General features: G+C 40.4%; 1 protein-coding gene across 1 annotated transcript in view; it reads left to right on the forward strand.

Moving 5' to 3' along the window:
* Positions 1 to 16782, forward strand: part of LOC117264469 (uncharacterized) — a 100624-nt gene that overhangs the window by 11510 nt on the left and 72332 nt on the right. The window contains exons 2-12 of the mRNA XM_078162608.1: positions 1111 to 1232; positions 1372 to 1508; positions 1654 to 1773; positions 5755 to 5871; positions 6142 to 6328; positions 8819 to 8984; positions 9074 to 9296; positions 12622 to 12795; positions 15975 to 16073; positions 16180 to 16191; positions 16514 to 16603. Coding sequence (XP_078018734.1) covers positions 1154 to 1232; positions 1372 to 1508; positions 1654 to 1773; positions 5755 to 5871; positions 6142 to 6328; positions 8819 to 8984; positions 9074 to 9296; positions 12622 to 12795; positions 15975 to 16073; positions 16180 to 16191; positions 16514 to 16603 — 1404 coding nt within the window. The 5' untranslated portion in view covers positions 1111 to 1153. The remainder of the gene's footprint in view (positions 1 to 1110; positions 1233 to 1371; positions 1509 to 1653; positions 1774 to 5754; positions 5872 to 6141; positions 6329 to 8818; positions 8985 to 9073; positions 9297 to 12621; positions 12796 to 15974; positions 16074 to 16179; positions 16192 to 16513; positions 16604 to 16782) is intronic.

The following is a 16782-nucleotide window of genomic DNA, read 5'->3' on the forward strand; positions in this document are numbered from 1 at the left end:
GTTGTCATCCTTTCTTTTGCTTTTTTTTTTTTTACAAGCTGTTTGTGTTTTGTGTTTTGTCTGTTTCTAACACAACAAACAGGGTTTTTAAAAATGCTGGTTGCCAGTGCTGCATGGACTGTGTTTGACCAATCATCTTACACTTAGGTCCCTCATGGTTCCCATTGTGCTGGGAGAGCAGCTACTCTGAAATAAGAGCTACATAAGTCCCTCAAAACCTTGTTTTAAGAGCAATGTCCGTTCCTTGATTCTAGTTCTTGTTGAAAAAAGAGGGCTTCTTAAAACTATGAATAGTTCCTCTGGTCTGAAAACACCCGAGAAATGTCCACTCATAGGCCTGAAAATATCTCATGTGGTGACCAGTGCATGCTCACTGTGTGGCTGAAGGATGCAGGACTCAATTCATTTGTGTTTGTCCAATCAGAAACATTCTACACTGATAACACTAAGTTAAATTAAATTCAGACCCTTTGTGGTAGTCACAGCAAGAGGGATCCCGGGTTGGGGGAGCCCTTCTATGCGGAGTTAGCATGTTCTCCCTGTGTCAGCGTGGGTTTCCTCCAGGTGCTCCAGCTTCCTCCCACAGTCCAAAGACATGCAGGTTAATTGGTGATTCTAAATTGTCCGTAGGTGTGAATGTGAGTGTGAATGGTTGTCTGTCTCTATGTGTCCTGTGAGACCCCTAACAGGATAAGCAGTTATGGAAAATGAATGAATTAATGGCAGATGAATTTGTTAGTCAAAATGCAGGTAAATTTCCTGAGAGACTAAAATGGCTCTCTCCACTATTTATAGAGCCTTCCTGAGATACTTTATGTGAACTGCAGTCATTATGGCCTGAGGGAGGGTTCAGCTATGGGGGCCACGAATGTACTACAATAAATTTGATGACTGTAATATTGAATGTTGCTGGACAAAAGGTCAATGACCTACCAAACACGCACATTAAGTTTCATTCAATTCTGACCATTCCTGAAAGATCTGTTGCCAAGGACTGAAGTGTTGGTCAGTTGGAAACTTTGGCCTGATAGCGGTTGGAGAAAAGGTCAGGAGGTCAAAGAAGTCTGTTTTATCATTGCTGAAATCCTTTTTTTTTTAATATTAATGTAGCCACGTTGGACTGGATCGAGGTAGACCGCTCTGCCACGCAGCCATGTTGCTGTGGTCAGTATGGAGCGCAATATTGCTACTGACCCCGCTGGAGGCTGCAGAGGAGGAGGATGTCCGAGCAGGTAGGGATGACTCTGTTATAGAGAGAATAAGAGCAGCGTTAGATTTTGACCTCTTGAGTTCTGAACATAGATATTCAGTTTGCATTTTTAAGATGTTCGTCTTTGATCACCGTGAGTGTGTGTATTTATGCGTGTGCAGGCTGCAGCACGGCTGTAAATGACCTGGTCTATATTGTCGATGGCTCGTGGAGCGTCGGCTTCTCTGACTTTGACACGGCCAAGCTGTGGCTAATCAACATCACCAGCCAGTTTGACATCAGTTCCCACTACACACAGGTAACATGAACCACATTATATTGTAGTTTCCATTCACATTTAGCAGTAAATGTTCCAATTAACTTGTAGAGTCAGTTCATGACCAGTCTTTTTGGCTCATTATAAGTAAGACTACATCTACATACATTATGTTTGTCTGCTGCAGGTGGCTGTGATCCAGTACAGCGACACTCCTCGTCTGGAGATTCCTCTGGGGAAACACCAGGGTGGAGTAGAGCTCATCCAGGCCATAAAGAGCATCACCTACCTGGGAGGAAACACGCAGGCAAGCCAAGATGTATTCTCTTTAAAACTCTATCAGTCCTACAAATAATTTGCATGCAGGTACTATGAGAATATACAACAGCTGTGAATATGTTTACATGCACATACATTTAGAGATATCAGTTATTTTTTTGGCGCAGATTGAAGTGCATCGACTGTGTGCTCGGCGGCAGGCAGGGGCAGGGCCCAAGGTGTGCTGATCCCTGGTGATGCGGACAATTTAAGACATTATAGTCCAAATCCAAATTGTTTGTTTAGTTTTCAGGTAGAAAACCTGACAACTGTGGTCAGAACATTATGTCTGGTTGCTCGTCCATCCATCCATCCCAATCTCATGCATATGTCAAGAATGTCTTAAAGGGAGTTTCTTCAAATTTGGCACAAACATCCACTTGGACTCAATGATTAAGTAATTAGATTTTGGTGCTTATGGGTCAAAGGTCAAGGTCACTGTAACCTTGTCTGTCTCCTTCTTTTGAATGCATAAAAGTACACCTTGAGAGAATTATTATTATTATTTTTGGCACAAACATCCACTTGGACTCAACAATTAACTAATTAGATTTTGGTGGTCATCGGTCAAAGGTCAAGGTCACTGTAACCTTGTCTTGTTCTTGTGAATGCGATATGTCAAGTACACCTTGAGAGAATTATTATTATTAATATTATTATTATTATTATTTGTAATTTGCTGCAAACATCAACTAGGACTCAAGGATTAACCGATTAAAATTTGTTGTCCGAAGGTCAAGGTCACTGTTACCCTGTCTGTTGCATTCTTGTGAACATGATATCACAGGAAGGCGCTGAAGGCCTGTCCACTTGGACTCAGTGATTAATTTGATTAGATTTTAGTGGTCATAGCTCAAAGGTCAAAGTCACTGTAACCTCGTCTTTTGAATGCGTACTGTACAAGTACACCTTGAGAGAATGATTATTATTATTATTATTATTATTATTTTGGCACAAACATCCTCTTGGACTCAATGATTAACTTAATTCTATTAGATTTTGTTGGCCAAAGGTCAAGGTCACTGTGACCCTGTCTGTTACATTCTCATGAACGTGATGTCCACGATTGAACTGATAAGATTTTGGCGGTCATAGCTCAAAGGTCAAGGTCACTGTAACCTTGTCTGTCTCATCTTGTGAACATGATATGTCAAGTACACCTTGAGAGAATTATTGTTATTATTATTATTATTATTATTATTATTATTATTATTATTATTATTTTGGCACAAACATCCATTTGGACTCAACAATTAACTAATTAGATTTTGGTGGTCATTGGTCAAAGGTCAAGGTCACTGTGACCTCGTCTGTCTCCCTCTTTTGAATGCATACAAGTACACCTTGAGAGAATTATTATTATTTTTTAATTTGTCGCAAACATCAACTAGGACTCAAGGATTAACTGATTAAAATTTGTTGGTCAAAGGTCAAGATCACTGTGACCCTGTCTGTTACATGCTCATAAACGTGATGTCACAGGAAGGCGTTGAAGGCCTGTCCACGATTAACTGATAAGATTTTGGCGGTCATAGCTCAAAGGTCAAGGTCACTGTAACCTTGTTTGTCTCCATCTTGTGAACATGATATGTCAAGTACACCTTGAGAGAATTATTGTTATTATTATTATTATTATTTTGGCACAAACATCCATTTGGACTCAACAATTAACTAATTAGATTTTGGTGGTCATTGGTCAAAGGTCAAGGTCACTGTGACCTCGTCTGTCTCCCTCTTTTGAATGCATACAAGTACACCTTGAGAGAATTATTATTATTTTTTAATTTGTCGCAAACATCAACTAGGACTCAAGGATTAACTGATTAAAATTTGTTGGTCAAAGGTCAAGATCACTGTGACCCTGTCTGTTACATGCTCATAAACGTGATGTCACAGGAAGGCGTTGAAGGCCTGTCCACGATTAACTGATAAGATTTTGGCGGTCATAGCTCAAAGGTCAAGGTCACTGTAACCTTGTTTGTCTCCATCTTGTGAACATGATATGTCAAGTACACCTTGAGAGAATTATTGTTATTATTATTATTATTATTTTGGCACAAACATCCAATTGGACTCAACAATTAACTAATTAGATTTTGGTGGTCATTGGTCAAAGGTCAAGGTCACTGTGACCTCGTCTGTCTCCCTCTTTTGAATGCGTACAAGTACACCTTGAGAGAATTATTATTATTATTATTATTTAATTTGTCACAAACATCAACTAGGACTCAAGGATTAACTGATTAAAATTTGTTGGTCAAAGGTCAAGATCACTGTGACCCTGTCTGTTACATGCTCATGAACGTGATGTCACAGGAAGGTGTTGAAGGCCTGTCCACGATTAACTGATAAGATTTTGGTGGTCATAGCTCAAAGGTCAAGGTCACTGTAACCTTGTATGTCTCCATCTTGTGAACATGATATGTCAAGTACACCTTGAGACAATTATTATTATTTTTATTTTGGCACAAACATCCACTTGGACTCAACAATTAACAAACTAGATTTTGGTGGTCATTGGTCAAAGGTCAAGGTCACTGTGACCTCGTCTGTCTCCCTCTTTTGAATGTGTACAAGTACACCTTGAGAGAATTATTATTATTAGTATTATGATGGCACAAACATCCTCTTGGACTCAACAATTAACTTAATTCTATTAGATTTTGTTGGCCAAAGGTCAAGGTCACTGTGACCCTGTCTGTTGCATTCTCGTGAATGCGATGTCACAGGAAGGCGTTGAAGGCCTGTCCACTTGGACTCAGTGATTAATTTGATTAGGTTTTAGTGGTCATAGGTCAAAGGTAAGGGTTACTGTAACCTTGTCTGTCTTCATCTTGTGAACACAATATGTCAAGTACACCTTGAGAGAATTATTATTATTATTATTATCATGATTATATATATTTTTTGATTTGGCACAAACGTCCACTTGGACTCAAGGATGAAATGATTAGAATTTGGTGGTCGGAGGTCAAGGTCACTGTGACCTCACAGAACATGATTTTGTCCGTAACTCAAGAATTCATATACTGATTATGACAAAATTTCACACCAGTGTCTGATGGCATAAAATGATAAAATGGTACATCCAAAAGGTCAAAGGTAAACTTCACTGTGACATCATTATGTTCTGCATAAAATACTTTTCTGTCTATATTTAACACCATAACTCGGCAGCAGAAGGGGAAACATTTGGTCAGATGCAGAATTGGTGACACTAATCTTGGATGCTCATCTTGAAACTGTGCTGCTTGTGTCGATCTTCCCTGCTGCCCGGGGGAAGATGTGTGTGAAGCATCCATGTTTTCACAGACATGGGTGTAAACTGTAAGTGCAACTTGACTGGTTCTTGGAGGCACACAACCACAGGGCAGTAATTCTAGTTTACCATTACCATTTTTGTGTTTCCTTAAACAGCTGGACACTCTAATTTATTTTGTATCCAAGACTTTGGGGCTCCATACATGATGTGGTCGCTGCAGCTGCACTAATGACTCCTACTGGTTGATCGGGGCATCTGCATGAGGCAGGGTGGTGGAAGAAATGTTAATGTACTATAAAATTTACTATAAAATCACTTTGCTACTTTCAGTGCGCCATCCAAAAACAAGTAAACTAATAAAGTGGAGCAGGCTGAGGCTTGTTATGGAGAGGGAGGCTACACTTATAGGCAGGTGCAGGTCCAAGGGTGGCAACGCTCAGTTACCACAGGTGCATCTGCAGCAACAAGACCACACAGCAACACCACAAGCAAAGAAATCCTCGATAAACACACACACGCTTAGTTTGGTTACTTTGCTTTGCATCATGAAAAGTAGAAATCCCTTTGAACTTCACATTCGGCTATTTACTTTCTCCACTGAGATTTTCGTGTTTATATAATTTTACTTAAACTCTGGTGCGATGCAGCTGTCAGTGGCTTGTTTTCATTCACTCCACCTGCTCATTATTGCTTTCTGATGTCTTGCAGACCGGCAGGGCCATCAAGTTTGCCGTGGACCACGTCTTCCCCTCCTCCCAAAGAGGCAACCAGGTCAAGAACCGCATCGCTGTGGTGGTTACTGATGGCAAATCTCAGGATGACGTGGTAAATGTCACCTTGCTTTGTGCTCGAGTTAAACCAAGTCAAGTTTATTTGGGTGGCCCTCATAGCAGCAGAGTCGAGGGGCTCCAGGAGCTCCTTCATCTCCAGAGCCTCAACAAGGAAACACTATCAGCTGTGAAAGCTGTTGGCTGTAATGTTGTTATTGTATTTTTGTCATACGTCTTTCAGTATAAACACTCTGCCAAGGGTCTAAATACAAAGCCTCTTCACAATGGGGGTAATTTTCACATCAAACATCCTATGTTTCTTTAGGTGGATGCCAGTATGGAGGCACGAGCTCAGGGCATCACGGTATTCGCTGTTGGAGTTGGCAGTGAGATCACCACCTCAGAGCTGGTATCCATCGCCAATAGACCATCATCCACCTATGTCTTATATGCTGAAGATTACACCACCATCGACCGTATCCGAGACTCTATGGAGCAGAAACTCTGTGAAGGTGAGGATCTAGCTCATCTATCTTCTTGGCATGTTCATTGGGCCTTTTCCTAATTCTCCTGGCTGTGGTACAGAGTTGCAAAGTGAGAGAACAGAAGAAGTATTTTTCCCTATTCTGTATTCTCATTTGAAGTTTTACTTGAAACAACGACCTCTAACAGATAATGTTACTTCACAGAGAAACACAGGACTCTCAATAATGTAACAATCATATAGGTTTATGTGATGGGAACCAGTTTAACTATAAATAAATGGGACTTTTACTTCTGGAACCAGGGGGTGCCCAAAATAGTTCCTCCCAGTTCCCACTACTTTTCCTTTGTTGTGACTGACTCAGCTGGTGCAAAGTGCTCCAGGGATGATGCTTTTCTGAAGGCCGGCACAGAAATTAGCACAGTCCTGGTTCCCTCCTCAAAAAGGAAATGGGATTTTTCCATTTGATTTCGGATTATTTCAGAAAATAAGCTCTGTGGCAAACAAAACATTTATGATACTTTTGTTCAGCAAGATACTCTTCACAAAATTAAGACCACTTTCAAGATTTTTGGAGCGCCAGAAGTAAGAAGCTAACGTTAAGCTATGAATGAACTACATCACAGTTTCCTGACCAACATTGCCACCACAACCAGTCTTTAAAGCCATGTTCGACCTGATGACACTCTACTGTCTCATTGAGCCACTTGTTAGCTTCAAAAATTCACTATATTTAAGTTGTAGAGCAAAACATGAAAGTCTCTTTAGCTTGTGTTGACCACAGACCTTATTTCAGGCAAAAACCTTTTAAAAAAACCCACTGACTTGTGAATTTTTATATATGTATTTTTACCCAACACATTCTCACTCCGACCTCGTCACATATTGACGTTTGGTCATGGACTTTCCACGTCCACATACAATGCGCAAGGTACCCTGGGTGTGTTGGCTGTTGACGTTCTAGGACACCATGTCAGGTTCTGCCTGTTACATGCATTGTCGTCTCTCAAAATACACTTCTGTTTTCACAGGAAATTTAATGTAAAATACAGTCTCTTTCAAAATAAATGCACTACGTTGGTACAGCGGGAACTGCCCATTGGTTCGACATCCCATTGGTTCGACATCCCATTGTTCCGACCATAATAAACTCATTGTTCCGAAGTCCGTTCCGAAATCATCATGATGCCCTGTGGTTAAGGTCTGGTTAGGTTTAGGCACAAAAACCACTTGGTTAGGGTCAGGAAAAGATCATGGTGTGGGTTAAAATGAAAAAGAAAGTGACAAACACATAAGCCGTGAGCCTGCTCCGCCTCAAGCCGGTCGCGGCGCACCATACGCCCGCCGCGAGCCGTTCAGCACCGCGGACAGTCGGACTAATGGGATGTCGAACCAATGACATGGACCCGGTACAGCACCGTGAATTGGCGTTTTTTCTTTCCTTCAACAAACACACGTGGTTAGGTTTAGGAAAAAAAGAACAGGGTTTGGCTTTAGAGTCTCACAGGAAGTGAACACCTCTCTCTTGGGTGAAAGTCTGTGTTTGTTGGACCCATCCATCACCCCTCCTGCCTGCCCAACTTGGACATTCGGTGTCTTAACCTTCGTCCTTGTCCCACCGCGTTTCCCCCTGACACTGTTGTGCGCTGTTTTTGGTTGGTTTCTGACGCTGCAAGTCACAGCCCAAGCGCCGAATCTTGACGAGGAGTGAGACCGTGCTCTTTTACCCGGTGCAGGTGATTCAAGATGGTCGCCACTCAGACCCCATTGGCCTTCAATTGACCTTGGCAACATGAAAAATTCGTAACTAGGCACCATGAGGATCCTTTTGTCTGGCTCAGTTTGTAAAACACATTAAACAAATGCAGGTCCTGCAAATGTTTTTGATTTCCATGTTTTCATGTTAGCTAACGTTAATCAGTTCTCACTGAAAATTGCAACATTGACATTACAGGGACAGGGACAGTGCGGTACAGTCCATATATAAACCTGCTCACAACAAGGTCTGTGGATTATCTTGAGTAGCTGGGTCATGATTTCTGGAAAGAGACATTGTTGTCATTGTGCCATATAGTTCTATTACATTGGAGAGAACCACAGGTTAGAGGGAAAACTGTATTTTAGATTTTGGGGTGAAGGAAGCAGAGTGTTAACTGCAGATGTCTTGGCGTGTGGTAGCAGAAAAAGGACAGGTGTACTTAATAACATTGCTAATAACCGTATCTATTCAGTTTTGTTCCAGTGGCCTGTTTCTCTGCATCATGGCCCACTGCTGAACTGAGCCTGCACTTGTGTTTTTCCTGGAAACATATTGTGCTGTTGTACGAGATCCAGGGAGTTGCGCTCGCTCGTTTTAAATTCCACCACAAAAAGTACATTCAATTGTGTTGTTGACAAAAGTACAAATCAGTTCACCACCAAATGACACAGTTGACCCAAACATGAAATGATTTTTTTTCTTTGCATATCTATTTAGAGGTTGCTTAGCTGTCAGAATAAATTACACTTCTCTTCCTAGAGTCTGTGTGTCCCACACGAATCCCGGTGGCATCTCGTGATGAGAAAGGCTTTGAGCTGATGGTAGGTATGAACATTCAGAAGAAGGCCAAGAAGATCCCAGGCTCTCTGATTTCTGAGGGAGCCTACGCTCTGACCGCCTCCACAGACATTACTGAGACCACCAGGTAGAATCTGTAATCAAGCTCTCCAACATCTATCATTTCATTTTATCTGTGTCTATATATTTAGTTATTTTGCTTCATCCTTGTACTAGGGAGATTTTCCCAGAAGGCCTTCCTCCGTCCTATGTGTTCGTAGCCACCCTGCGTCTAAAGGGACCCGCTAGCCAGCTGACCTTTGACCTTTGGAGGGTGCTGTCCAAGGATAAAGAGATCCAGGCTGCAGTGACACTAAGTGGGAAGGACAAAACTGTCTTCTTCACCACGACCAGCATAAAGGAAAAGGAGCAGAGAGTCATCTTTAAAGCCGGCTTTGAGGTCAGTATTTGGATTTAGTTTCGTGTCCATATCAGATCAATATGGCTTTTGGCCCGGCTTTGATTTCCAAGTACTGACAAATGTTCTTTTCCCAATATTACCAAGTGTAAAAACACCTGAGATCTCTGCAGCTGCTAGTAAATCCAATTTAGTTCAAGAAAAATGACTCTCCCTCTGCCTCTGGACACGGCTACAAAGACTTTATCGGTCTGGCTATTGCATCACTTTAGTTTCAGCTCTGTTGGTCAGCCTGGGTTTGCTGCTGCACAGATTGTTGAGTGACTCCCACTTCATTAAAAATGATAGAAACTGTAGAAACAGAAAATGTGCCGCAGTTGAACAAAAGGGCCGAATCAAACCAGGACTTCATATTCTCTGTTTATTGAGTTATTTCAAGGTCCAGACAGATAACTTGATCAAACTCATAGGACTTAATAGCTCTGTCTTTCCAGGCCTTTCTGTAGCACTGTTACAACAGGAGGTAACATAAAAGTGAGTTACAATCTATAACACAGAAGCCAAAATGGGCCAGTAAAGTAAATTCAAATACAGAGAAAACATAGAAAAACTAACACACACAAGGAAACTGAACTTAACATATAGAACCAGAATGTTGGGGTGTGTTTTCATGATACTCTAATCTCTTCTCAGTCAATCTCAGTCAAGGACAGAAAAAAAATCATAAGAGAAAAAAAGTCCAAAAATAAAATAAAATAAAATAATATAGATGAAAAGAAAAAAAACCTGAAATAAATAAATTCATTCATTAAAAAATACAAATAATAATATAAAGAATTGTATAAATAATATATAATAATATAAATATAAAAGAAAAATGACGAAATAAAAAATAAAATAACACAAGGGAACAAAAATTCACCTTAAAAGACATCTTTATGTTGACCAATAGCAATATTTGTAGTATTCAATTATAAGTAAACAGAAAAATTTAGAATAAAGAAAGGAAATGGAGGAAATGCTACCACCAGTCTTACACAGCAGGATGTTTCTATGGGAACTCAAAGTATTTAAAACTAAAGTCCAATTTGTAGGCAAACAAATGTTTACTCAATAAATAACACTTAATAAAAACTAGCGACATAAATAAATACAGGCAAAATCTATAAACTAACAATTCAATTGTGAAATTATTTTTTTTATTTTTTTTTATGTTGTTTCATCTAGTTTCTTTTCACAAAAACAATACTGGTTGATAAACAGTTTTCAGGTAGTAACGCATTACGTGACATTGCACAAGTAATAATATCACCTGAAATCTTATTGGTAATTATATATTATATATATATATATGTTTATATTAGTCAGTACTGCTAAAATGCATATTACAGTCACCCCAAAACTGTTTGTGCACACTGTCGCTTTTTATACCATGTTAACCAACTTTCCGCTCTTAATCTGTGACTTTTTTCCTCCTAATTATGAGTTTAATTTTGTAATGTTTTGACTTTATTCTCGTAGTTTTACGACTTTATTCTCATAGATTTACGAATTTATTCTTGTAGATTTGCGAATATATTCTTGTAGATTTATGAATTTATTCTCATAGATTTACGAATTTATTCTCATAGATTTATGAATTTATTCTTGTAGACTTCCGACTTTTTTCTTGTAATATTTTGACTTAACTGTCGTAGATTTACGACTTTGTTGTCATAGTATTATAACTTTATTCCTGTAAATTTACGACTTTATTCTTGTAATATTTATGACTTTATTCCTGTAGATTTACGACTTTATTTGGGTAATATTATGACTTTATTCTCGTAGATGTACGACTTTATTCTTGTAATATTTTGACTTCATTCTCGTAGATTTCCGACTTTTTTCTCGCAATATATTTTAATTTATTCTCATAGATTTACATCTTTATTTTCCTAATATTACGGCTTTATTCTTATAATATTCTGACTTTATTCTCAAAATCTAAAATGCATTTCTTTGTTGATTGTTGATAAATTGTTCAGTGATAATTACTGTTTTTTTAGACATAAAATACTGAAAATCAAATAACTCAAATTGCTTTTATTTTCTTTTGGACATTTTCAAGTATTGTTTGACAGTGTTTATGCAGCATTTGGGATCTAGCACATAAGAGTTTGTAGTGTCATGTAATGCTAACATGTTAGCACATTATGTCTCAGCTCATCAATAACTTAATAAGTTGAGACAGTGTAACCAGATAACTGCAGTGAGAACATTTAGCCCTAACTCAGTTAATGCAGCTGCTTAAACTTGCACCATCAATAATATCCTCACAGTGGTCAGACCGATGATCCGTGAAGTATCTGAAGATGACGGAAACATAACTGTCACACCAGTTTATACTGGTCAATATAAAGAGTGTGCTGTGCTCCTGTTATTTTCCTGCCCCTGAAAGAAAGAACATATTGTGTTATTAGAGTATACTCTGTCTCATCCAATCTCGGGTTTCCCTTCATGTTGGTTTCTGTGAATGAACCTGACTGGGACGACTTGCCGAGAGCCAAACTAGCAGTTATTCAAACATCATCCCTGTTCAGTTCAATACGCAGCTGAACCAGTGAAGGTGTAACGTGATGGACGCCAGGAGGAGGCTCAAAGAAAACGTTTCCTACTCTAAACCACTGGATTTCCCCAGTGGAAACTAGTCGTTGGATGTGTAGCTCTTGGAGCGCATGTCTCTGTTTCCATCGCAGCACAAGGTAATAATACATCCCGTCGGATACGCCAGGTTGTGTTTTTCCAGAAGGCACCCACCACCCTCTATCCTAACACACCTAGAGTCTAGCGTAGAGCGTCGAAACAGGGTTGTAATTATGTTCACTTTGTGTTTGCACATGTTTGATTTGATTTGGTTTGATGTGGCACAAGGTAGAAGCCTGTGATTTGTCACTTGGAAATGACGGCTGTGGCTCAGTCCCAATGAAACAATAGCTGCTCTGTTTCTCTCTCCCTCTGGATGGTTGGAGCTTTAAAGAAAAAAAAAAAGATTGTGATGGAAAAAGGAAGGAGTTATTGGTCTTAATACCTTGTTGGTCATAACTATTTGTGGAGCGTTTAGGGAACACACGTTTTTGGCCTTAGTGACAAAATTAGATTAGATGAAACACATGGGCGCACGAGGCTGCCAACAGAAACGGAAGGCTGAGTGAAAGAAGATTTGACAAGTTAATAAATGTTTTCACGTCAAACTTTGCTCCCGACTCAAAGCACGAACAAAGATATGTTTCAGCCTCAGAGATGAACAGCCTCTCTGTTAATGTATCGTCAAATAACCGTGAGAAACAAAGGGATTCATGAAACACATATTTGTGCTTTCTTTCAGGCTTTGTATGACGGAAAGTGGCATCAGCTCAAACTCCTGGTGAGACCAACTCAGGTCACCAGTTTCCTTGACGATCAAGCGATCCGGGAAATGATGCTGGAACCGGTGGAGCCCATTTACATCAACGGGGAGACACAGGTGGCCAAGAGGCGAGGAACAGACATCACTGTGCCTGTGAGTCAAAACAAAAAAAGAAGTGCAGGTGATTCTTGTGTCTGACTCATGAAGCAAATTATAGTTGACTTGAGAAACAGTTTCAAAACGTATGATAATAGAGGCCACAAATAATAATTGTGTTGTTCCAAACAGGCTTTTGTTCTGAAACTTACTGAAAATTATTTTAAATATAGAATAAAGTCAAATCTGTCCCAAACCTAAATAAAACAGATCATCACACTGACACAGTGATACCATTTCCACCTGGCATGAGCCTGCAGGAGATCATGTGTCTATATATGTGTGTATCTGTTTGTCTGCAGCTAATGTGGCACACTACTGGACCAATCAGCCTATTATTTTGTGTGCTCAAAGACCTTTCATGGTTGCAGTGAATCACAAGTGAGGAAAAAATGGTTTTATTGATGACTCCTCACTCCCTTATGAGTTGTCTGACTGAACTACTCTTACTTCGAGGAGGAAGGTCCCTAGAATTAAAATCAAAACCTTTAATAATAACCTCCAGTGAAAACTGAAGCTTTGTGATTTATAGCTGTGGTACTGCTCAGTCTGTTCAGTCCAGGACAATGTGGCTCTGGCAGACAGAGCTCGCTGACCCCCCTGCATGGAGAAATACAGAGCAGTACTAGCTGTCCCACTGACTGGCATTCCTTTGATCCAGACAAGATTGGTACTGATAATCTGTTTATTAAACACACATTCAGAATCTGGTTTGCCATTCAGACACATGTGAATAGTGTTACTGCACTTCACAGCAATCTTCCTTCCACACCAGCCCTGCCTTAGCAAATGGACTTAGAGATGGCGTAAGAGATCTTTATGAGAGTAACAGACTAATGTCCTCTGAACGGTCACGTCAAATCCATTCCCCTAGGGCCCCAATCACACAGAAAGTGTTTTGCAGGTTGCACTTGTCACTAGTATAAAGGCTGCCACCCCATCACGTCCTAACCCTAACCTTCCTGTGTAACCAATCTACTTATTTTTCCCCCGTAATCAGTGTGTAGTTGCTGCCATGTTGAGGCAGAGGGTACTGTGTGTAGCTCTGGTTGAGGGTGAGAGGCTGTCAGCAGATAAACAGAGATCTGTGTGGGTACATGAGACCCTAAAAAAGAGGCTGGATCATGGGGAGTACCACCAGTTGGTCCAGGAGCTTCTCCTCCGTGATGGATGTTTCCAGGCGTATTTTAGGATGACTCAGGGGCAGTTTGACAACCTGCTGTCTATCGTCGGGGCGTATAGCAACCACTACCACCAGTTTCTCCTCCACTGTTGGTATGCTCACATGACATCAGAGGACAATGCAACATGCTGATTTAGCTGTTAACTCATCGGCATCACACATATTCCACCAGAGCAACTGTCAACAGACTGATTTCACTGGTTGCAAAGTAAATGGAAACACAGAGATTTTCACTGTTGAATTCTGTTTGATTTTGAAAGATGAATCAACGTTGATTTCACAGTGTTGTTTCATAAACCTTAAAATGTTGCTTCAAAATTGTTTCAACGTTGAACCAGCTCCTTCTGAAATTTCAGTGTTGGTTTATGTGAATTTTGTTAACCTTCTTACAACCATCGTCAGGCACATAGTGGGGAAAGACTCACAAAGCAGACTCACAGACTCAGATAAAAGTTCAGGGTCTCTAATCAGGCTTAGTTCGGTGCACGGGTGATCAGTAACGTGCAATGTTATCATTCGACAGGCAAAAGGGTGGTCAAAAGACAAAAAACACACTCACTAGGAACACTAGGAAACTGCTGCAACTCTCATTCAAAGGTAAAGACGATCTGGCAACAAAGAAGGGGAAGACACGGACTTAAATAAACTCAGACAAGGGGCGTCAATGAGACACAGGTGAAACCCATTAGGGTGGAGCAAGTAATCACAAAGGAGGGAAACTTCACAGGACGTGGGATCTGAAATGAGATGAGACAATGGTTACCAAAATAAAACATGAAACACAGGGATGACGAACTTTAGGTAGCTTGATAGGTCATGACAACCATCAGAATTCAATGTTGTTACAATGTTGAAACAACAACTGACATAATATCAACAACATTTTAACATTAAAGGTTGGTCATGTGCCATCTGGGGCGGTAAAGTGTAGACCTAGTTTACACAAAGTAACAAGCTAGTGTGCAGGAATGTTCATGTGTTGCTTGGCAACAGTCCAGTCCCAATCCAGTTGCCGAACTATTTGTGTTGGCTCAGCCAAATCAATCATTAAAAAAACAAACCTGTTGCTGCTTCTTACTGTTAAATGGTGCTTGTAGAACTGTTGTATGAAGGCAATATCACACTCGAGGTTGTGCTCGAGGTCGGCTGTGATTATCTTCGACCTGCAGCCTTGTGCCTACGACTGAATCACAGCCGTGCTGATACACAGTGCAACAGCACTCCCTCTTGTGTGATATTTCTTAATTATGTTGGGTTTGAGATCCCCTGTTCAGTCAACCCTGTTCTGACTCTGAAGACATCGAAATCCAGCACTTGGGCGGTGACTTGCTGCGTCAGACACTGGAAAAAAAAAAGCCTTCCTTTAACGTTGGCATGATATGCAGCCTTTTGCTGTTATAGTTTAATGGCACTCTGTGGCGTCAGAGGGAAACGCGGTGGGACAAGAACGAAAGTTAAGGTGGTGAAAGTCCAAGTAGGGCAGGTGGGAGGGGTGGTGTATGGGTCAAACAAACAATGACTTTCACCTGGGGGGCGGTGTTCGTGTCCCATAAGATTCTAAAGCCAAACCCTTTTCTTTTTTCCTAAACCTAACCATGTGTGTTGTTAGAAGGAAAAAAAAATGTAAATTGGCAGTGTTGTACCGGCGTAAATTTCCTGTGTATTTTGAAAGAAGACAATGCATGTAATAGGCAGAAATTGACACGGTGTCCCAGAGCGTCAACAATCAACACACCCAGGGTACCTCTTATGTCGTATCTGGAAGGTCCATGACCAAACGTCAATATGTGACGAGGTCGGGGTGAGAATGTGTTGGTTCACTAAAACTAGTCTTATTAGGCAACACATCTGACATCCCTCTTGCCAAAAGAAACAAGTTGGTGTTAATCAAACTGGTCGTGACTGTTGGTAATAAGTAATAGAATTTCATTAATCACTTATTACCTTTTCACCAAGTAACATTTCCCATTTTCCTCACCACATTTCCATTCAGGTGGAGATTCAGAAGCTGCGTTTGTACTGTGACCCTCATCAGAGTGAGAGAGAAACAGCCTGTGAGATTTACTCTGTGGTAAGATCTCCACTGTCTCCTGTATAAACTGGAATCTCCACTATAAAGGTCACATTATGTACTTCTGAATATGGAATGTAATAATAACCATTGTTTTTTGTCTTGTTCTCTTTCTCTCACACTACAGGATGATGAAAGGGTAAGTGGCAGTTTCTATCCTGTTTCTTACACCTTTTTAATCTGACTTTGCTTCAAAGTATTTAGCCACCTATGTGGTGCAAAGGTAATGATGTCACACCTAATTAGATACTGCATTACGGAAATACCTGGCAACGTTCGATTCATGCTGAGAAGTCTTCTATAGGGCCTCAATTTTGACCTTTCAGAGGAAAGTCTTTTTATTTAAACAGTAATAAAACCCTAATGTCCTAGTATCATATCTATAAAAGTCTCTCTTCAACCTAATGAGGAGGCTTTGAGCGTGTTTCAACTGCTAAATGAGTGTGTTTGTGTTTCCTCAGTGTCCTTTGAATCGAACAGAAACAGCGGAGGAAGAGGATTGCAACTGTGTAGTCGGGCCACCAGGGGAGCGTGGCCTGCCAGGACGCATGGTAACACACAGACTGCTTTGTTCTATAAAGGCCATAACACACCGTCGGTGAATGCCACGCATCAGAAAATACACCCTTATTATTTTCAACTAGTCCATAGCCATTGGTAGCTTTGTCACCTTCTACCTATGCCAATCCTCAATGCCTATGTGCAGTTTCACATAGATTGACCACGTCAG

This window comes from Epinephelus lanceolatus, chromosome 20 (assembly GCF_041903045.1).
Source record: "Epinephelus lanceolatus isolate andai-2023 chromosome 20, ASM4190304v1, whole genome shotgun sequence".
NCBI classification, from domain to species: domain Eukaryota; kingdom Metazoa; phylum Chordata; class Actinopteri; order Perciformes; family Serranidae; genus Epinephelus; species Epinephelus lanceolatus.